We start from the raw sequence: 21,527 nt of genomic DNA, 5'->3' as shown, positions 1-21,527 counted from the left end.
AGAGCCGGCGCGCTTCCACGCCGGACAGGCCGGCCCCGCCCCCCGCCCCCCGCCCCCCGCCCCCCGCCCCCCGCCCAATGGCGGCGCGGAGGCCCGCGGCGGCGGGCGCGGATTGGGCAGCTGGCGCGGCGGCGGGCGCGGATTGGCGCGGGCGGGCAGGGGCGGGGCGGCGCGGCGGAACGCTTAGGCGCTCGGCCTGCGGGCGGCGCTGAGTGCTCGGCTACGCGGGGCGCGGCGCGGGCGGAAGTGGTGACGCTGGCGTCCCCGGAGTCTGCGGCGGGCGGCAGTGACGGCCCCAGCGCTGACGGCGGCGGCCCGGGGGGCGGCGTGGACGCCCGCGGCGCCGGCTGGGGCATCACCGCCGGCCTCGACCCCGAAATGGCGCTGCTGGCGGAGCACCTGCTGAAGCCGCTGCCCGCGGACAAGCAGATCGAGACGGGGCCCTTCCTGGAGGCGGTGTCCCACCTGCCGCCCTTCTTCGGTGAGCCGGGGTGAAGGGGGGAGCCGGCCCGCAGCTCTGCCCCGGAGCGCTCCCAGACGCACCCGAACCCCCCATCTCCCGAGCATCCTCCAGCCATCCCTCTCCTAGACACCCCGAATCCTGTTTCCCCAGGCACCCAAGACCCCCTTTCCTTCCAGGCACCCCCAGTTCTCCCTACCCCGGACCACTCCCAGATCCTCTCTCTCTCCAACATGGCACATCCTCCATCTCTTCCCAGACACCCCCAGATGCTCCGTCTCCACTCCATTTCCAGGCACCTCACGTTCCACCGTATCCTTCAGATGCCCCCAGTTCTCCACTTCCTTGGGCTCCCCCAATGGTCCATCTCCCCCAGAAACCCCTCACTCTTCCAAAGCCTCAGTTTCCCAGTCTTCCATCTCCTCGAAAGCATCCCTCCCCCCACCATTGCCTTCTTCCTTTTCAGAATGACTTTCAACCCCCTCCCCTTAAAATAATCCTCCCATTTCGTAAGCCCTCTCTTTTCCTTATTCTCCTAGCCTCTCCCTCACGGCACCTTGTGAACCCTTCTTTCCTCAGAATTCCCCCATTCCAGATGCAAGACACCCCACCCCACTCCAAAAGAGAAACGAGGAAGCCAGGAAGGATGAGGAGGAGGGCTTTGAACTTGGGGTTGCAAAACTCTGGCACAGGGGGAACCACCTAAGGTTTTTCCTCCATTTAGAACAGGGGTCAGGACAGGGGAAGCTGTTTTGTGCGGGTGCCATCAGACACGGGGTGCTTGGTGTGGGCTCTCAAAGAAGACCCGTTCCTTGTATGTCAGGCCCAGGAAGGTTGTGGGAGCATGAGGAAGGCAGTCCCTAACCCAGCTTCAGAGCCTCCTTCCTCCCCTCCCTGAGCCCAGCCCAGGCCCTGGATGGAAAATGGGAAACAGAAGACAATACCATCTGCTCCTGCCCTTTGCCTTTCGGGTCCTGGCTAAGGGGTGCAACCTGAACCTCTGCTTTCTTCTCTTCCATGTGGGCTTTCCCAGCACCCTGCCCTGCTGGTGCACTCAGTGGCTTTGTGGAAAGATACCAGCTTCCAGGACAGAGTTAAGCTAAAACCCACACACTGATAGAACCTTAACACTGACTTGGGACTGAAGAGATCTGGCACCTGGGCTGTCACTCACGTTCCCCCTAGTGGGTGATCCCCATCTGCGAAATGGGGTTGCTGATCTCTAAGGCTAGCTGCAAGGAGTAAATAAATGTGTGTAGAGCCCTGAGGCCTTAAGTGCCAAATAGATCCTGGGGGGGGGGTGGGGGTTGCTTATCATATGAATTCCTGGATCCAGTTTTGGTTCCTTCACATAGTAGGTGGTTAATCAGTGTTGGAGGGAGTGCAGGCGCCGGGTTTGTATGATCCTCAGACCTGGGTAAGAAGCCCGAGAGCAGGGTCTTGGTCCTTTATGTCCGCTGCTGCATCCTCAGTACCCAGAACGGTGCCTGGCACATAGTAGGTGCTTAGTCAGTACTCATGGAATGAATGAAATGTGCTTATTATTGGTATCTCAGTGTTGAGATAACATAGACCCTCCAGGCAGGGGCTTGGGAACCAACTGGCTTCAGTGCCTCCCACCCCACCTCTTGTTCTGTCAACATTCACGGGACGGAGCCAGCTTGCCCTGGACAAAGATTCGGAATCTGTTGAAGCTAGTGGTTCTCCACTGAGGGCAATTTGGCCCCCTCAGGGGACATCCAGCAATGTCTAGGGGCACTTTTGTTTGTCACAGCTTTGGGGGGGGGCATGCAGGGAGGTGCCCCTGGCATGAGTGGCTAGAGGCCAGGAATGCTGCAAAATACCCTCCCATGAACAGAACAGCCATCGCCACAAAGACTCGATCCAGCCCCAGATGTTAGCAGTGTCGAGGCGGAGAAACCCCGGGTTAAGCCCTGTGGGCTTTTAGGGCTTTTCATCCCTTATCATCGGCACTGGTGCATGTACCGCTGGTCTGCAGCCCCGGGGCGGTGGGCGGGTGGGGGGCTTATTGGATGTGATTATCTGTCTGGTTTCAGAGGAAAGGGGATGGTGGCCGCTGGAACCAGCAGTGCTGTGATGTCGGGGCTGAAGAGCAGCCCCTCCTCCCTTCCCCTGATCTCAAAGGACCCTTGTCTTTGCTGTGAGCTGTGTGCGTGGGCCATCACATCTGTTGACAGAAGTGCCGTTGATACAGAAGCTCCAGTGGGTTGGCCCACACAGAATCATTCTTAGCACTCTTAAAAAAAAAAAATGCGATGATCCATTTGGAACCATTATGCTTGCCTGGGGAGAAGAGTTTTCTTGAGGATTTAAGGTTTCCAAGGATGCTCCCACCAGGGACTTTTCTCTGGGACTCAGGGCTCAGTTGAGATCCCCTGCTGGCTGTAACACAGGGGCTCTGTGAAGTCTTGGGAGCATCTGGTCACCTGGATGATCTGGGTGGTGTGTGTGTGTCTCTTGAATGGAGCAGGTCGGGCCCAAGGGATGCAAGAAGTCTGAGGGAGGTCGCAGCGACAGTCCCCTCCAAAGCAGGGTGCCTGGACCGTGGCGCTGCTGCCAGTTGAGGCTGGATCACTCTTTGTGGTGGGGGCTGTCCTGCGCGTTGGAGGATGTTTCAGTGGCATCCCTGGCTAGATGCCAGTAGCACCTCATCTCTCCCAAGTTGTGACAACCAAAAATATCTGCAAGGCAACAAAATCTGGCTGAGAACCACTGTTCTTGATATACACAGGGCAAAGGGCTGGAAGCTGTGTTTTTATTTTTTAATTTATTTTTATTTAAGTAGGCTCCACGCCCAGCACGGAGCCCAACGTGGGGCTTAAACTCATGACCCTGAGATCAAGGCCTGAGCTGAGGTCAAGAGTTGGACCCTTAACCGACTGAGCCACCCCGGCGCCCCAAAAGCTGTGTTTTTAGAAAGTATTTAATGCCACCAGGAAGATCTGTTTATCGAGGGACAATTGAGCAAGAAGAAATGATAAATAAAAATCTCCCTTTTGTTTATTGAGCCCTTATTATGTGCCAGTACTCTCTATGTGGATTCGTTCACTAATCCTCTCAGAACGTTTGGAAGTACGGTTTTTTGGGTTGGTGTGTCTTTATTTTGAGAGCATCTCTCCCGACCTTTCAGAGTATTTTCCTTGTGGACTCATTTTTATCCACCTTTAAGGGAAAATGTATAAGCTGCTTTTACCACCCAGTTCTACAGCCTGACCATCTTTCCAGGCCGATTGTCGTTTTTCGTGGCTGCTTAGAATGCCTTTGTTTGAATGTGGCCATCATTTATGTAACTGGTCCCCCGCGGTGGCACATTCACATCACTTCCCATTGTCTGCTCTGGTAAACAACGCCGCAATGAACATCCCTGTGTATGTTCCTCTGTGTACTTCTTTTGCTAGTTCTAATTTTTAGAAGTGAAATTGCTAGGTCGACAGATGTGAAGGCTTTTAACCTGTTAGAGCAACCACATCTCTTTCACTTTTGTCCCGTGTGGTTTGTGACAGAATAGCCTGGGCTGGGTGGATGCTGATTCTTGGTGCTGCAGGTCAGATGTGGGTTAGCCCTTCTTCCTTCTCTCCAGCTTTTACTATGTCCACTTAGAGTCCAGCCCTTTGTCCATCTTCTCTACCTTGACCCAGTAATTGGATCTCACCTCTGAGTGATCAGCTTGCAACTGACTTTTGTGAGGCCTGCTCTCTCATCTTTTAGGTCAATTATGCAGCAATGTCCTCCAGCATTAACAATTAGAGGGCGGAGGGAGCAGGAGAGGAGGAGGGAGAGACTTAGATGTCATTTCATCGTCACTCCCTGCCTAGAAGCCTCAGTGGCTGCCTATTACCCCACCTTCAAATCTGTGCTGTAGCCTCTATGTATCCTTACAGCCCCACAAGTGGTACCATGCTATCCCTTGCCTCTGCCTGGCACACCACTCCTCTCCAGCCTACCACCTTCCTTTTGCCTGGCTGGGTTCCACTTATCTCCATGGGAAAGTTGCTTCATCCAGAAAGTCTTTCCTAACTCCCTTAGACTACTGTAGAACCTATCACATTCTGTGACTTTGAGCTATTTCAGTGCCTAGCCCTGGGCGAGCTAGTGGTATTTGCTGAGTGAATGCTTTTGGTTCCTTTCTCATTTTTTTTTCCTGGTTTTTTTCCAGAAGCAGTTTTGCTTTTCTCTCGCTTTCTAAATTAAAATACATAACTCATAAACCATACCCACAGCAGACATTATTAATCAATCATACCCTGTTCTCTCCCTTTGAGTCTAGACACAACCTTGGTGTTTTTCTTAACACACTGCTCCAGGTCAGATGTGGCGCGTGACATCACACCTGTTTGCTTTCACTGTTTAGGGAGAAACTAAGATGCAGGAGCAGAAGGGGATGATTTCCATCTCTCAGCTCCTGAAATCCAAATTCTGGGGGTGATTTTTCTTCATTCAGTTCTCTTAATTAAACGGATGTCCAGAGAATCAGGCCTTACACCTATCTGGTGCTTGTCAAGTAGTCATAGGGGAAAACCCCAGAAAGAGTGATTTCCCATCCCTTTGGTTCAGTGCTTGCTCTGTTTTTGGCAGCCCAGAGCACAGAATAATCTTCTTGTTATACAGCCAGAGAAACCGAGGCCCAGGAGGTTAGGTGACTTGGCCAGGGTTACACAGCCGGGGGCAGGGGGTGTTAACCAGTAGAGTCTGCCTAGAACTCAGAACTCCAGCCTCAGAACTCCTTACGCAGTGGTTTTAGCTTGTGTGTGCCCGCCTGCTCTCCCGGCTTCCTGTGTGAGAGAGAACCCCCCATCCACTGCGGAGTCAGCCTGGACCAAAGAAGTCCAGGGCTCTGCTGGCCCCACAGTGATTTGCCCAAGATGCTGGGTACGGCACACCAGATATACCGGTTTCCTCTGAGGTGTGTGCCTCATCATCGGCCTGCCCAGCGGGGCCCATAACCCTTGCTCATTTGAATGCAAGTTTGAATGAGTAGGATATAGAAGTCCTCCAGTGGGGAGGTCCCAAACCGGTCAGATTTTCCTGTAATTGGGACATGGCATTAACCCGCCTGGGAACCAGCCCCACCAGCACCCTTGGTCTATGAGTAAGAATTCCCCTTCCTAAAGAAGGGGATAACTCCTCTAAAGGGAAGTTATTCTCCCCATTGCAATAAGCACCTTCCGGGACTTGGGACCACCTGTCAGATCCCTGCAGTGTTTTGTTTTGCTTGTTAAGTTTAGACAAATAGATGTTTATTTTTGGTTTTGTATAGAATATCCCCCAGAAAGAGAAGAAGCTCTGTTAGCCCTCTCACTATAGCAGGTTAGTTATCATTTTGGTTGAGTGTCTGTTGAGCACAGGATTCTCTAGGGACGGGATGTAGACCCGTATGCCTGGGAGGGACACTTCTAGAAGGAAGAAACGATGTCCTGTGGGAGAAAGAAGCCAAAAATACCCTTTCTGCAATGGGTTTTTGCATTGAAACTGCCTGCAGACTCTTGTTATTAGTTGGCAGTGCATTTGCAAGTGGTGAGGGCCCCCTGGCCCGAGGAGCACCTACTGGGTGCCTGCCATTGTTCTGAGGCATCTGGCTCCTGATCTGGCCCAGCCCCAGCCGCAGGAAGATCTGAGGAACACCTGATGGGAGGGCTTCCGCTGGCCCTGTCATCTTAGTCTCTTGTCTCCGTGACAGCTGCAGGTTGGCTGCTTTTGAGGCCCAGCAGGGAGAAGTCACTTTGGGTAGCCCAAGCCAACTGCCGTGTCCAGGGAAGTCTGGCCCTGAGGTCAAGGGCTAAAGTCCGGCCTCTGCCCCTAGAGGGAATAAATTGGAGAAACAGGAGGGAAAAGACCCAAGCATCCATTCTGTTTCTTGCTAGCTCAAGACGCCCTCCTCAGCTCCAGCATGGGCCTGCTTGGAGGGACCGGGCCCCACTGCAGATCCCTACGGGCACAGGAAAGTTGGGCCCTCCCAGAGCCCAGCAGCACACCTGGCCCAGTGGAGCTGCGCAGCGGGTTTCAAAGCGAAAGAAGAAAGAATGAGTGACATGAGCAACAGAGGGCTTCGTAAAATGTAATGCATCCCCCCTACCCCCATCATAGTTAGCAAAACCCCCATTTTGAGTGGCTCGCATGGGCCGAGCTTTGAACTAGCCGCTCATCATGACCCCAGGAATGAGGACGAGTTGGTGCCATTTTACAGAGGAAGACACTGAGGTTCAGAGTGGTGAAGGGATTTGACCAGGCGGTGCAGCTAGGAAGTGGGTCCCCGGGGCTTAGAAGTGGGCTGGCCCTGCAACAAGGGAGGGCAGTCTTATTCAGGGCAGAGACAAGGCTCTTTTTTTCTGGCCCTTCCTCCCAGTTTGTGAGGGAGTGGGGACGCTAGGAGGGTCCCACATGGCATTTCCCTGAGCCCTGGGTTGGCAATGCAGGGGTTCTGGTTTTAGGTTTCATTGTTTCAAAAACCGGCCTGGGTGGGTGTTAACTCCTGTTGTTACCTTCTTACAGTGTTACTTGTATCCGGGGCCTTTTTTCTCTGCTGCTGCTGCTTCTTTTTTTTTTTTTTTTATTGTTAGGGTGTTAACTGTAGCTGAGTTTTTAAGTCATTACAGCTGATAAGCCCTCTCCAGGGTCCTATAAAAACCAGCCAGCTCACACTTCCCTGTGCTCGGAAATGCTTCATTTTCTGCCTTGCTGTTCCCCCCAGTTCCTTACTCCACTCCCTTCTGAGATCGTGGTTTTTAACCGTCTGGAATACATTTGAAGTCATGATTTTATGACTGGAGGTTTCCTGCTAATTGTACCCATACCCATCTGTGGAGACCCCTTTCCTCCGTCCCTCTCTTCCTCTCTTTGCCCTTTGATTTCTCAGTCATTGGGATCATTCTTTCGTGGATTTCCTGTGCCAGTTGAAAAAGATGGAAATGATGTTATCATTTATAATAGTAATAATAATAATAAGCATAAAGAATACTTCCTTTTTTCTGGAGCACTTACTAGGTGGCAGAGACCATGCAGATCCCTTCATACAACCTGATTTAAGCCTCACAGCGACCTGATGAGGTGGAGTCCATTACCAGCCTTGTTTTACAAATGAGGAGGCTCAGAGAGGCTAACTGCTTTCTCCCAGGCCACACAGCAAGAACAACCCATTTCCCAACCACATTCCCACTTCAAGGCTGTGGACAAAGAGAGTTGGCATGTCATAGGGGTGATTTTTAAAAACAATGTTTTCGGATTGTTTTGTAAACATTCTTTCCTCCTTAGCCAGGATTTTTTAAAAAAATGGCAGTCCACAGAACAACAACAATAAAATGCCTTATCTCAATAATAAGTTTTAATTTTAGGGCTCCTGGGTGGCTCAGATGGTTAAGCATCTGCCTTTGGCTCAGGTCATGATCCCAGAGTCCTGGGATCGAGTCCCACATTGGGCTCCCTGCTCTGCAGGGGGCCTGCTTCTCCCTCTGCCTCTCTCTCTCTCTCTCTCTCTCTCTCTCTCTGACTCTCATGAATAAATAAATAAAAAACATTAAAAAAATAAAAAATAAGTTTTAGTTTTAGGAAGGTGGGCATTCTCAGCGTTCTTATTCTTCAAAATAGGCCTTGTTGCAAACTGAGCCATCACACACACACACACCCCCACACACATACCCCCACACACACACCCCCACACACACCCACACACACACCCACACACACACACACCCACCCACCCACATACCTGTGGATTAATAAATGATTCATCTCCATCAGCTGTAATTTGAGTGCCTCTCATTATGGTCCTTGTAACCGAGGACCTGTAAAGTTAATCTGCCCCACGTCTTTAACAACAAAACCTTATTGTCTGGCTATTGGAAAAAAGAATTGAACTTGAACTAGAACCTTCCCAAACCAGGCTCCTAGCATCAAGGACACAGGCATCCTCTTTCCTTTCTGGAGTAAGTATTTATGGGTTGGGCTAGGTGTTTTCCGTCCTGAATCACGCAGGCTGAAAGTGAAGGCGCGTGTCTAAGAAATGGAAGGCTTTGCATTCCTGAGAGGCAATGAGAGGGTGGGCTAGGGAGGGCAGTCGGGTTACCCTGGTGTCCAGTGTCAGGCAGGTCTTGTGGGGCAGCATGCGTCGAGCATGCTGTGGTCTCGCTCAGAGCACAGCGACTGTTGCTTTCCAACCACGTTGAGGCCGGAGAAAGCAGAAATGCGTCTGACTCTGGGTGGCATATGGTGACTGCTGGCTCATGGGGAATTCTGCTCTCTGGCACTCTCACTCATCTGAACTATGTTGAAGACCCAGGTAGGAGGTGGTCCAGCCAGAATCGTCACAGAGGTCAGGTACAAACTGCTCACTTGGTACCCACATTTTGCGGGTGATGCTGACACAGTTGGCTATTTATTTTCCAAGTATCTAGCAGAATGAAAGCACTGCAGAGAAAGCAGGAGGAAGTGACCATCACCCCTCTAGACGAGTTTCTTTTAAACTGTGCAGAGCCATTTAGTGAAGGGTCGAGGGGGTCTGTGATGTTACTGGGTCACACCTTTATCATAATTCATATTTTCCATGATGACCCTGTTTAGAAAACCGTGCATGGTGTGCTGTTCAAAAGCAGGGGCGTTTGTGTTACATTTTGATGAGTTCCATACAGAATGGTTGAACTACAGGTCAGTGTGTTCATAAAACTTGGTAGAAAATATTTCATTGCTTTAATTTTATTCTCTTATTACTGAGATAAGGCATTTTATTGTTGTTCTGTGATTTGCCATTTTTCTGTTGAGTTGGGTTTTTTATTGATTTGTTAGCGCTCTTTACATATTAGGGATAATAATCTTCAGTCCGTGGTTTGTTTCACTGATCAGCACCCCCAACCATCAGTTTGTTGTTGACCTGTGATCAGTGATGAATATCTCGTCATGCCCCATACAGGAGGTCTCTGGATTTTGTAATCAGATTTTTGGTATTTTCCTTCATGCCTCGTGGGTTGAGTAGCAGGCTTAGAAAAACCTTCCACACCAAACAGAAGGGGCCATTTGCCACATATTCCAGATAACCAAGGCTTATCTGTATTGAGAATCTGCACTCATTAGAGTTGGTCCCATGGAGTAAAATCGTGGAGTTATATCTGATTTCTCTTTTGGTTTTTTGTTTGGCTTTTGTTTTTTTAAGACTACTTCCTTTCTCCCTGGAGGTTGGAGGAGAAACCAGGAAGCCTTCCAAGCCCCCTCCCTCCCTCCTGGCAGAAGGGCTTCTGGATGGCATTTTAAAGAGCCTATTTGCTGACAACAATGAAAAACAACTTTGAGGTATCTGCCAAACTGGTAAAACAAGAAAGGTAATTTGGGGGCAGGGTTGCATACTATAGGAAAGGTAAGCTTGGATAGTGTCACGTTCTGTCTGGAGCAGGGGCAGGCCTGAGTTTAAACTATTCGAAAGGCCACCGTGTGCTTGGTGATTAAAATCATCTTCTGGTTTTCCTGTCAGAGTACTCCCCCTTTGGTTGAGTTCACACGGGATGGAAACATTCTAGAAAGAAAGGCGAGGGAGTGGTGGAACCAGCCTTGGTCCTGTAATTATGTCTGAGTGCCTGGCTTCCTCTGTGTGACCCTAGGCAGCTCTGTTGGCTTCTCTGGGCCTGGTGGCCTTGGGTGGGTCACGGTGAAGCAGGTGTCAAGGTGTCAGTTCAACTACACCCGGAGCACACCACCCCCCCACCCCCGCCCCGCCGTTCACCTGGCTCCTGTGGGCTGTGGCCAGCAAGCAGGGGCCCGAGTCTGGCATGGCTGAGTCACTGATCCACAGTCACTCCAGACCTGAGAGCTGAACCCCAAGCGGCAGACTCCCGAGCTCCACACTGCTCCTTCCGTGACCCCAGGTGGCCTGCTTCCAGGCGCTCCTAAACCCACCTCTGCTGTAGGGTCCACAGACATGCCTGCCCTGCTGGAAGTGGATTCTGGGGTCTGCCCCCCACCCTCCGCCTCCCCCACCCAGCTCCCGCTCGGCTCTCGGCCTGCATTCCTGCCCCCAGTGGAGCAGAAGCTCTGTCCCAGCGCACCGGCCAGGCCACACAAAACCGCTGCTGTCAGGGCCCGGCTCCTGCTGACCACGCGGCCTCGTGACCCGCAGAGCGCACTGGCAGGGGAACGGGGAACAAAAAGCCTTTCTCCGGCCACCAGGGCCGCCGGGCCGCTCCGAACCGCACAAGAGCCTTTTCAGAGCCCAGGAGGCCGGAGGCTGTTTCTCTGCATCTCTGAAATGCACGTCGAGTGCCCCGAGTCACCGGCCGCGCCAGTCTACCGCGCAGGCACGGCTGACAATGGCCTCTGGCGGAGGTGCCCGAGGCTTTCTCCTTCTCCCCTGGCAGGTTTGCCCTGCAGTCAGCCTGCAGCCCGACGAGCCTGGCGGGAGGTGTCCCACCTCATCCAGGCCACAGATGCCGCCCGAGTGCCCGACGGGGTCCGGCCGCTTGCTGGGCGCTGGGGACACGGGGCAACCCAGGCGACCTGGTCCCTGCCCTCTCAAAGTTCAAGTCCAAGGGCTGGAGACAGAGTGTAAACAGAGTTACACGCAGGATCACAAGCACTGTCATGGTGAAACGGTCTTGGAAAAAAAGGAAAAGGAAAATACATGACTTTAGGAGCGACAACCAACCAACCACACACAACAAAAAGAACCCTGACTTTTCCCCAAGCATTTTATATGACCGTTTTCAAACACAGGGCAAAACTGGAAGAATTTTACGGCGAGTATTTGTATGCCCACCACCTCTACTCTGCTGTTAATGTTTGACTGCCCCTGGCTCGCCATCCATCACTTCACCCGGTATGTTTAGACAGTCTGCCTTTTTGGAAGGTGGGGACCTGAAGCCGTCAGCCAGCGCTGGGGAGCAGCCATGCCTCCAGAGGGGCTGTGCCGGTCCCCACGCGGCACATCCATGGCGGCTGGCTGGCCCCAGTGAGGATCGGCACTGGTGGCCCCTGGCTGCACGGGCAAGAGGGGAACAGGCACCGCGGGTGGTGGTGGGGGTCTTGGCTCGCTTGCATTATTCGTTAAGTCTAGAAGGCCTTGTCCTTTGTGGGACCCAGTAGTAACACGCCGCAGGGCACGCAAATGGCACAACCTCTCCAGGTTGGCTTCTGCTGGATGATGTCAGTGGCTTGCCGGGCAAGATTAAAGAGCAGGATGGAGTAGTCGGCTCACTTCTGAGTGCCCTCGGCAGGTGGGTCTGTGAGGCCGGAGTGCTCAGGATTGAGTGCCCAGAGCCCTGGCCCAGTACCTCGGAGCCGCGGCCGGCACGGCCCCCTGGAGGGAGGTTTGCCCGCACAGGCCAAGTGGGTTCCCATTCGGCAGAGATTCTGCAGGGCCTGGTGGCTTATAAGCACAGTTGGGTGACATCTGGGTGGCGTTTGCTGGACCATGGAGCTTGAGGTCACAAAAATGATCAAAGTTCATTTCTTGAGTGTTCATGCACCGAGCACTCTCCTAGATGCATCCAGTGCATGGTTTTTAATTCCTGTGACAACCCTATGAATTGAGTACTATTATTGCCCGTTTTGATGTGAGAGGAAACTGAGGCACACAGGCAAGGAGACTTGTTCAATGGGGGCATGGTTGGGGCAGGATTCGAACCCCACCTGGCTGGGTGCCTACCGCACTTTCTTTCCCTTGGGCTTTGGGGTATTTCATTTCTAGTGTCTTCAAGCTGTTTCCCCAGTGCACCTCCTTTAACAGCTGTGCTCAGACTGTTCCAGATGGTTGGCCAGGTGTGCTGGGTCACCTTGGGTGGAATGCAGCTTGTGGATGTTCCCTCCCGCCCCCCAGTCCTCTGCTCCTGTGCGGTCAATGTGGTGTGCACACCGAGGCCCCGGCCGGGCAAGGAGAGTCTAGCACTGGCGTTGACCCTCTGTGGGTCTGGTACCCACGCCCGGCCTGCTTGGGCGTCTTTGTCCCCTGGGCTCTGGATCAGGCGTGGCAGGTGTCTGGACGCAGCACTGAGGACAGGGAGAACGTGTTGGGGGAGCTCAGCTGTCTTCAGACTCTGAGGGTGCAGTCCACGTTGAGCCTGCTCATCTCTGGTCCTCGTGACAGTCTGCCAGGGGGTCACAAAGGAGGGAAGTGGGGCGGGCAGCCCACAGGCCGCTCACATTTCAGGTCTACCAGTTTCTAGGTCTGCCTTTTCTCAACTCAGAGGTGTCACTGGTAGCCCCAGGAATGGGACCACGAAGGGAAAAAAAAAAACCCTCCAGTTAAGAACATTCCGATTCCAGAGATACACAAAACACGCGTCTTGGAAGTGGACTGTTTCAAGTCCTGCCTGTGGCATGTCTGATTGGGCCTGTTGTCCCACTGGCCAGATGGGAAAGCTGAGGCCGGGGGAGCTGAAGGGACAACACCCCAGCCCACACTGCCCGTGCGTGCAGAGCTGGGGAGGGGGGGGTCGAGCCCGCGTTCCTTATGTCTGTTAAGTGATAGGGATGCCATTGCGGGCATGTTCTCCTGGGCTCTAAAGCAGGGTCTCAGAACCATGGAGCCTCTGAGTGCCCAGCTCGTTTCTTTCTTAGAAGCTGGTGAATGAGAAGGTCATTTTTATTTTTTATTTATTTATTCATTTTTTAAAGATTTTATTTATTTATTTGAGAGAGAGAGAATGAGAGAGAGCACGAGAGGGAAGAGGGTCAGAGGGAGAAGCAGACTCCCTCCTGAGCAGGGAGCCCGATGCGGGACTCGATCCCGGGACTCCAGGATCATGACCTGAGCTGAAGGCAGTCGCTTAACCAACTGAGCCACCCAGGCACCTGAGAAAGTCATTTTTAATAAATCTGGCCCCTCCTCTGCCTCATAAGATTCCTCAGTGTGCATACTGGGCAGCTGCTCAGTGATCTGCCTTATTGACCACGATGGGTTTATCAGAGCATTAGTTCTGCAAGGTACTTTACAGCTGTGCTGTTAAGTACGGGAGCCACGGGCCACATGTGCCGTTCACATTTCAGTGGATGGAAGTCAAATAAAATCACAAATCCAGCTCCTCAGTCACACCACATTTCAAGTGCCCAGTAGCCACTTGGGGTCCATATTAGTGCAGATACAGAACATCTCCATCACTGCAGAAAGTTCTGGACAGTGCTATCCAAGGGAGAAAGGGCACTGTGGACGAAAGGGTTTGCCCCCTAGATATTCTAGTTGCATTTTATTTTATTTTTTTAAAAGATTTTATTTATTTATTTGACACAGAGAAAGACAGCCAAAGAGGGAACACAAGCAGGGGGAGTGGGAGAGGGAGAAGCAGGCTTCCCGCGGAGCAGGGAGCCCGATGCGGGGCTCGAGCCCAGGACCCTGGGATCCTGACCTGAGCCGAAGGCAGACGCTTAGCGACTGAGCCACCTAGGCGCCCCTCCAGTTGCATTTTAAAGGCTCTGACAAGTCTTGCAGCAAGAAACTGGTCTCACCTGGGGCCCAGCACTCAATCTTAACTTGCCCATGAGCCTTTTCAACACCAATGAATAGCTCGGCTTTTCCCGCAACACACCAAGTGACCCTCCTTCCTGTTCCCAAGCCTCCGTGGCCTGTGGCGTTCCTCAATCTTCATCCTGGCTGGGAATCTGAATCTCTCTTTTTTTGTCCCCAGATTGCCTCGGGTCCCCAGTGTTTACTCCCATCAAGGCAGACATAAGCGGCAACATCACGGTATGTACTTGGCCCAGCAGCCACAGCGTGGAGCCTACATCGGGAATCTAAACCAGCTCTGGACACCAGTGCCCCGCTCCCCGCCACAAGCTTGAGAAACAGGAAGGAGATGTGGAAAATGGGCTTGGCCCTCAGCTCATCCAGCTCAGGGCTCAAGGTTCCCGGTCCTCTTTTGCAGTCATGCCCCCCAATCACAACCTGACAGGGACCACAGTCTGAAGGGTTCACCAGAGCAGGTACCTGGTTCTTGTATCCACCCCAACCAAATAAGAAATAAACTCCAAAGTCCACAGGGGCATCGGCTTGGCCCTTCCCTTCCCTGTTCCTGGGAGCTCCCGCTGCCATCCCCCCAGCCACTGACCCTCTCCCTGTGAGCATCCATGTAGGGCCTGGCCTGCAGGCTTGGGTACATCCCAGCAGCCCTTTGGGGCTGGTCTGCCATTATCCCCATTTTACAGATGAGGAAGCTGAGGCTCACCTAAGGTCACACAGCAAGGAAGGGGCAGAGGTGGGATTCTGATCTGAACTGCCTGGCTCCAACTCAGGAGCCTCGTTCCTTCACACCTGTGAATCCCAAAGCGCTTGTCCGCAGACGCTCGGTGTCTGAGGGGCTCTCAGTGGTGAGGGTTGGAGGACATGGCCTCTGGAGCCTGTCTGCGCTAGAACCCATGGCCGCCTGTACCAGCTGTCAGTGTCCCCTCTCTGAGCCGTGGTCTCCTCATCTGCAAACTGAGATGACAGAGCAACATCGGGATCGCTGTGCGGACCAAATAAAGCAGCACCCATAAAGCACTTGGCCCCTCTCGGCCCACAGAAGGTGCTTGATAAATGCAACCAGCCATGGCAGTTAGTGGTCCCAGCCCCACTGCCGGGCCTGGCGCAGGTGGGAAGGAGAGTGGTGCTCCCCGACTGAGCACGTGGGCCGGCCATCTGGGAGGACAGCTTTTCCAAGGGGAAAACTCCATGTGCTCCGTTCCAGAAAATCAAGGCTGTGTACGACACCAACCCGGCCAAGTTCCGGACCCTGCAGAACATCCTGGAGGTGGAGAAGGAAATGTATGGAGCAGAGTGGCCCAAAGTCGGAGCCACGCTGGCGCTGATGTGGCTGAAAAGGTGACAGGCTTGGGTGGCGGGTGTGTGTGGCGGTGCAGCCCAGGGGCCCTGCTCTGCAGAAGATGGACGTCCGGCCCTAGTCTTGCCCTGCGAGGTCACCTCCATTTCTTTCACATAGGCTCCCTTGTGTGATGCTAGTTAGTAGCTGAGGAAAAGCGCCCACAGGGCCAAGGCCCACCCGATGGTGACACTCCCTGTTCCAGCCCCATCAGAGAGACCTAGCAAGTGAGTGCATACTCTGGGCGTTGTGCTAAACAGTTCCTGCGCCTCATCCTATTTCATGTGCTGGGAGTTAGGAGTGGTGGTTATCCCCATCTCACAGAGGGAGGCCGCTGGGGCTCTGGAGGCCAAATCATGGGCCAAAGTCACACGACCAGAGCTGGGACTCAGTGGCCAAGCACAGTTGTGCAGGTTGTGCACTGCACAAAGGTGTTGTATCTAGGGCTGGTTACATCGTGCACGTGGTAGATTCGTATATTATGACAGAAATACAGTGTCTTGAGGAGAAGGAACTCTATCTACCTTGCACAGATCTGTCTCCTGGGCTGGGGGCAGGGTACCCTGATATGGGATTTAAACCCAGACAATCTTACCCTCGACTTGAGAATGCTCCTAATCTCTCTCTATATTGTCCTTCCAGCAAATACGTGAAGCCAGATACGGTTGTATCTGGCTTACATCTTACATACAAGGCCACTGAGGCTCAGAGAGGCCAGGCAGCTTGCTTGCTGCCTTCACACTGCTCTCTACCAGCTACAGAATTCTCTTTTAGCTGGGCAGACACCACTGGCAGCCACTATGAAGCCAGGGATGCACTCTTGGCCCCACAGATGTGCCCAGTGTTGCCCTCTCTCGGGCCTGGAGTCAGGCGTCAAGAAGGGTGCTCCTCTCCTGTCTCGCCTCTCACCCCCTGGAGCTAGTCCCCTCTCCCCACCACACACTTCTTTGGTGAAATGGAACAGGAGGAGCCAGCTCCCTGGAGGGTGCAGCCTAGTGGGCGTCACGGGGGAGGTGGGCTATGATTAACATCCTTACAGCATCGCAGAAACTGCCCCCACCGAGCTGCCCACTTTGGTCTGTCATCAACGGGAGACTCCCAGGCCCGGATGAGAACTGCCCTGGTCTACCCATCAGCACGCTCTGTGCGTTTCTGGGGAGGAGCAAGGCAGATGGTGATGTTCAGCTCGGTTAGGTTGTTCGTGTCCAGGTCAGATGGACCGAGCCAAGTGACTGGGAGGGCAGGTGAAGGCAGATGCCAACAGGCTGAGCACGTAATAAGCACCTGCTGGGTGTGGGGGATGCCACATTGAATGAGGCAGGGCCCCACTGGGGGTATCACAGCCTGGCCGGGGCATCAGGCTGGTGGGTGGATCCTGACAGCAGGATAGCAGAGCCTGGAGCGGAGAGAGATCAGGGAAGGCTTCCTGGAGGAGGGATGCCAAGCAGAGTCTCTAGGACTGAGCAGGAGGGTCCCAGGAGATTGAGGCCTTTGAGAGGCAGGAGGGCAGGAGAGGCCCGGTGCGTCTGCTGCTCTGGGAGGGTCTGGTCCAGCAGGCTCTGGATGCGAGGCGGGAGCACGGAGGGACCAGGTGGCATTGGACAAGTGAGTCCCAGCATGATCCGGGGTCCTGGGGAGCCACCGAGGGCCATGAGGCTGGTCCGCAACGGGATCAGATGGCGCTTCATCCCCTCTGCTGCGGAGAGGGGTGGTCATTAGGGCTGGGGGAAGGCAGGGGCTCAAGAGAGGTGGCTGACCCAGGGCAGGGCTGGGATTGTGCCCTGGGCTCAGTTCCACAGCTCAGGCTGATCCCTGATGGCTACGGGTTCTGATCCAGGTACAGAGGACTTCCCTTCACCTCCCAGGTGATAAAGTTAGACCCTTCAGTCCCAGTGCTCCTGCCCCTGCGAGCCCTCCAACCCGATCCCTACCTCCCTGCAGGGAAGGAGCAGAGCAGCTCATCCAGGGACGCTGGGGGGACAGTGGGGGATTGCAAAGGAAGGAGTCCAGCTCAGGGGTGAGACAGCTGGGTTTGCATCCTGGCCTTTGCCCAAGACTTTCGGGGGCGCCTCAGTGTTCTCCGTGAAATGGGCTGATTGTGGGGCTGAGGGAGTGGGAGATGAAATGCTGTGCATTAAGGGACTAGCATGTACCCATCTCTGACGTAGTCTCCCTGCTGTACCCCGTGGCCATGGCTTTCTCCTGGCTCTTAAAGCATTGTTCTTCCCCTGGAGGAAGGGCCCAAGTGGCCGCTGGAGAGTGCAGACAGTGGCTTGGGGCCGTGGTGGGGGTGGGGAGCCCGGGCACAGGGCCAGGCTCGTCAGCGTGCCCAGTGTGTCCAGAGTCCATGGTCCGTGAGCCCTGGGAGGGCCAGCGCTGTGTCTTCAGTCCTCAAGCGCTGACAGCCGCCTGCCGCGTGCCAACCCAGGGGAGGTCACGTGGACACAGAAATGGGCAAGGTGGGCCCAGACCTGCCTCGCAGACCTTACAGCCCAGCGGGGACGGCAGTCAGCAAGGTGCTGGGGAGAGGCTGCGTTGAGCTGGGTGGTCACATTACACGTAAGCCGGGCTCAGGATAACACCTGAGGAGTGACCGCCGCCGAGTGTGCACGGCACGTGCCCGAGTCCGAGTGTGTCAGGGTCCGCCACACGCAGGGGTGCGCTGGCAGGGCGACGGGCAGGAGCGTGCATGGTCCTGAAGAGCTGTCTCTCTCTCCTGGGCTGCAGAGGCCTCCGCTTCATCCAGGTCTTCCTCCAGAGCATCTGCGACGGGGAGCAGGATGAGAATCACCCCAACCTCATCCGTGTCAACGCCACCAAGGCCTACGAGATGGCCCTCAAGAAGTACCACGGCTGGATTGTGCAGAAGATCTTCCAGGTGAGCCAGCCCCACACCTGCCGCTCCTTAGCTGTGGGCCCCCCGGGGCTCCAGAAGGTCTCCCTATCTGTGTGGCCCCACCCTGTGCGCTTGCCCCGTCCCATCCGTGGCCGCAGTGGGTGCTACTGTAGATGCTCCGTGGGGTTTCTGTGTCCCGTGAGGCCCAACTGGGGGGCCATGGGAGAAAGCCTGGCAGAGACTCTTGCTGGTGGGCGGGCCTGTTTGGCCCCTTCGAATTCTGCCCAGATCCTCACCCTGGGCAGGGAAGAGAAGAAAGGCTCCCATACCCCCTGGGGCATCTGCTGAAGAGACACTGGCCCACGGGGGTCTTGGTGGTTTATGTTGGGATGACACTGGGCGGGGTTTCTGGAAAGGGGGACCCCAGGGTCGCCAGGCTGAGAGGCCCACTCCAGCGATGAAAGAGCCCTTGGGGTGCCCTACGTACTGTTGCTGGCCACCCTGCCTCTCTCGGCCCGCTCATCTTGCCCAGCCGGTCCTGGCCCATCCCCGTCCCCCTGTCACCGGGGTCTGACAGGCTGGCCTCTTTCCCGCAGGGCACAGGCTGGGCCGGCAGTCAGTCTGGGTGTAGGCAGGAAGGGCTGGGCCACCTCTGGGTGGGCGCCATGAAGCCCGGCCCTCCCTGTGTGCTGCTCCCTTGCCGAGTCCTCACACCCAGCACCTGGGTGACAACGGTGTGTCCTGCGCACCTGGCCCGGGGCGGGCTGCCCACGGGTTGTATTCTTCACAAAGGCACCATGGAGTGGGTGCGTCCTCACCCGCGCTTCACAGATGAGGAACTGGTGCTCAGAGAGGTTAAGTGTCTTGCTCCAGGTCACACAGTAAGCAGGGTCTGGGATTCTACCTCCCTGAGCCTTCGCATCCTCATCTTTCAAATGGGTGTAAACTCGGCCCCATCTCCAAGGGTCGTAGTGAAAATGGCACAAGTTAATGTGTACAGAGTGCCTGGCGCACGGTTTACACTCAGGTCCTCGGGGTCTTGCCGTCGGCATTTGCCGTGTGACACTGTTTATAGGTGCCTCACCCTGTCAGACTCAGCCCACGCTTCTCATCCAGCTGCACCCTTTTCTTTCCGGTTCTGCATTTCTGTGCATTTCTGGTTCTCAGTTCTTTTTTTTTTTTTTTTAAGATTTTATTTATTTATTTGAGAGAGAGAATGAGAGACAGAGAGCATGAGAGGGAGGAGGGTGAGAAGGAGAAGCAGACTCCCCGCTGAGCAGGGAGCCCGATGCGGGACTCGATCCCGGGACTCCAGGATCATGACCTGAGCCGAAGGCAGTCGCTTAAACAACTGAGCCACCCAGGCGCCCCAGGTTCTCAGTTCTTTTCACGGATCAGGGAAGCCCTGAAAGTTAGGGAAGCATCGTCCCCTGAAGGACAAGAGAAGCCACGGTCCATATTAGCAGTCACCTCCCGCGGTCTGCCTTCTCCAGAGCAGGGGACCCAGAGGCCAGAGGCTGCTCAGCGCTGGGCAAGCTTCCCTGTGCCTGGTACCATGCCGAGCACCGGGCGCCACCCCCTTGATCCTTTACAAGAGCAACCTGACTCGGTGGGTGCCATCATCATCCCCATTTTACAGATGAGGAAACTGAGGCTCAGAGAGGCTAAGTAACTTGCTCAAGGCTCACAGCTAGTCGGCGGCACAAGCTGGAATTTGAACCCAGGTCTGTCGGCCCCCAAAGCTCGTGTCCGTCCTGCTTTCCCTCACGGGGGTAGACGGGCACGCACATCTCCCTCTTCCTTTCCCTTCCCACGCCACGAGGAGCACGGGCCCCGGCGACGTCCCCTCCCAGAAGCTCGCTGTCCCCGGCCCGGCAGCCCCGCTTGGTGGCCCCGCCGGTCCCCTAACGCCATGCTGCCCCCCCCCCCCCGGTTGCCCGTCTCAAGGCAGCGCTGTTCGCGGCACCCTACAAGTCCGACTTCCTGAAAGCGCTCTCCAAGGGGCAGAACGTGACGGAGGAGGAGTGCCTGGAGAAGGTCCGCCTCTTCCTGGTCAACTACACGGCCACCATCGACGTCATCTACGAGATGTACACCAAGATGAACGCCGAGCTCAACTACAAGGTGTAGGCACGTCCGGCGGGGGCAGGGGGGTGCTCGCAGCACCATTCGAACCGCATCACTGTGAAGCCAGCCAGCCGGCCGCCCCGGGAACTGCCTGGAGGCTGGGGGCGGAGGGGCGGGGGGGGGCTTGCAGGGCACAGCCAGCCCTGGTTCTCTTGTTTAAAAGTCATTTTGGGGGGTTATCCTAACGGAGCAATAAACAACGATCTTACTTCCGAATCCCCTTTGAACTTCACAACAGCACAGACCGCTAGCCCTCCGTTTCAGTGTGGTAAAAATCAATTAATGTTTCTAATCAAGTCCGAGCGGTTTTTTGTTTGTTTGTTTGTTTCTTTTTCCTTTTCTTCCCCCATGCGGAGCATAACTCTAGGGGGAACCGTGTGTCGCACACCTCACTTGAAAAAGAAGCAGCACGTGTCCTCAGGATCTGGCCGAATGATGTTTTGGGTATTTTAAGGACCATGAGGAGTTTGATTGGAAATTATACAGGGCCCCTGTGGTGGGCATTCTTTTTTTTTAAAAAAGCAAACTGGTATGTGTTCTCATGTGGTTTGCACGGCCCGACCTCACAACTCTTTCATTAGCGATCCCGCTCTTTCTTACTGTCTTTTGCCAGACAGTGTTTTTATAGCTGAAACCAACCAGCAAGCCTTTGATGGCCAAGGGGAAGGGGGTTATTTTAAAGCTATCAGGCACAAATAAGTGACCACAGATGACTATGTTTGCATTCTTCTGCATAGTTATCTTCTTCAGGGACAGCTTTTCCAACCTAAGAAACTACCTACCATGTGTATTCTCTCAAGGGGGAGAGGGTGAACCCTCCATCTGAGACCCAAGAAAATGCCTCACTGCCTTAACTGTCCTTCCTGGCGCTGAAAAAGAGCTGTATTTTTTAAAGTGTTGGGGTAAACAAAGCAACCCCAAAAGAATTGATGTGTGTTCAAAACCCAATGAGGAACAACTGGTGATTTTTATGCAAGAAACTAAATGATCCTTAATAAATAAATCTCTATTTTGGAATCACATCGGTGTGCTGTTTTGGTTCATGATTCCTCCCCCTGCCCCCCACCCCCGGCCCTGGAACAGAGGTTACAACTGGGGACCAGCCAGGGACCTATCTTCTGGCCTCCATGGTTTACAAAAATAGAAGTGGTGGCCACGTTGAGAAACGTGGGAAATTTCACACACAAATCTTGATTTCTAGCAGCTTTTGAAAAAAAAAAAAACCAGACTGCGTGGCAAGCGCTGAGAAATGACTTCCCCCCCTTGGCCGGATGGGACAAGTGGACAAATGTATTCTCCACTTCGCCCCAGTCCCCAG

The 21,527-nt window shown here is 54.3% G+C and overlaps 1 protein-coding gene across 1 annotated transcript; it reads left to right on the top strand.

Moving 5' to 3' along the window:
* The first annotated feature begins 252 nt into the window (after nt 1–252).
* On the top strand, nt 253–21,229 carry LOC113913202 (glycolipid transfer protein). Its single transcript, XM_027577272.2, has 5 exons — nt 253–481; nt 14,077–14,135; nt 15,115–15,248; nt 17,974–18,124; nt 20,030–21,229. Exons 1-5 carry the CDS (start codon nt 379–381, stop codon nt 20,210–20,212), a joined length of 630 nt encoding a protein of 209 aa, XP_027433073.1. The 5' UTR covers nt 253–378; the 3' UTR covers nt 20,213–21,229.
* Nucleotides 21,230–21,527: the final 298 nt, after the last annotated feature.

The sequence above is a fragment of the Zalophus californianus genome, chromosome 14 (assembly GCF_009762305.2).
Source record: "Zalophus californianus isolate mZalCal1 chromosome 14, mZalCal1.pri.v2, whole genome shotgun sequence".
Classification (NCBI taxonomy): Eukaryota; Metazoa; Chordata; class Mammalia; order Carnivora; family Otariidae; genus Zalophus; species Zalophus californianus.
This window is presented reverse-complemented; position numbering and strand designations above follow the sequence as displayed.

What these genes read in the sequence shown, in the direction of transcription:
- LOC113913202 (XM_027577272.2), top strand. Translation starts at nt 379, where the DNA reads ATGGCGCTGCTGGCGGAGCACCTGCTGAAGCCGCTGCCCGCGGACAAG. An exon ending in ACATAAGCGGCAACATCACG is followed by an intron (nt 14,136 to 15,114) that starts GTATGTACTTGG and finishes GCTCCGTTCCAG; the next exon opens with AAAATCAAGGCTGTGTACGA. An exon ending in GCGCTGATGTGGCTGAAAAG is followed by an intron (nt 15,249 to 17,973) that starts GTGACAGGCTTG and finishes CCTGGGCTGCAG; the next exon opens with AGGCCTCCGCTTCATCCAGG.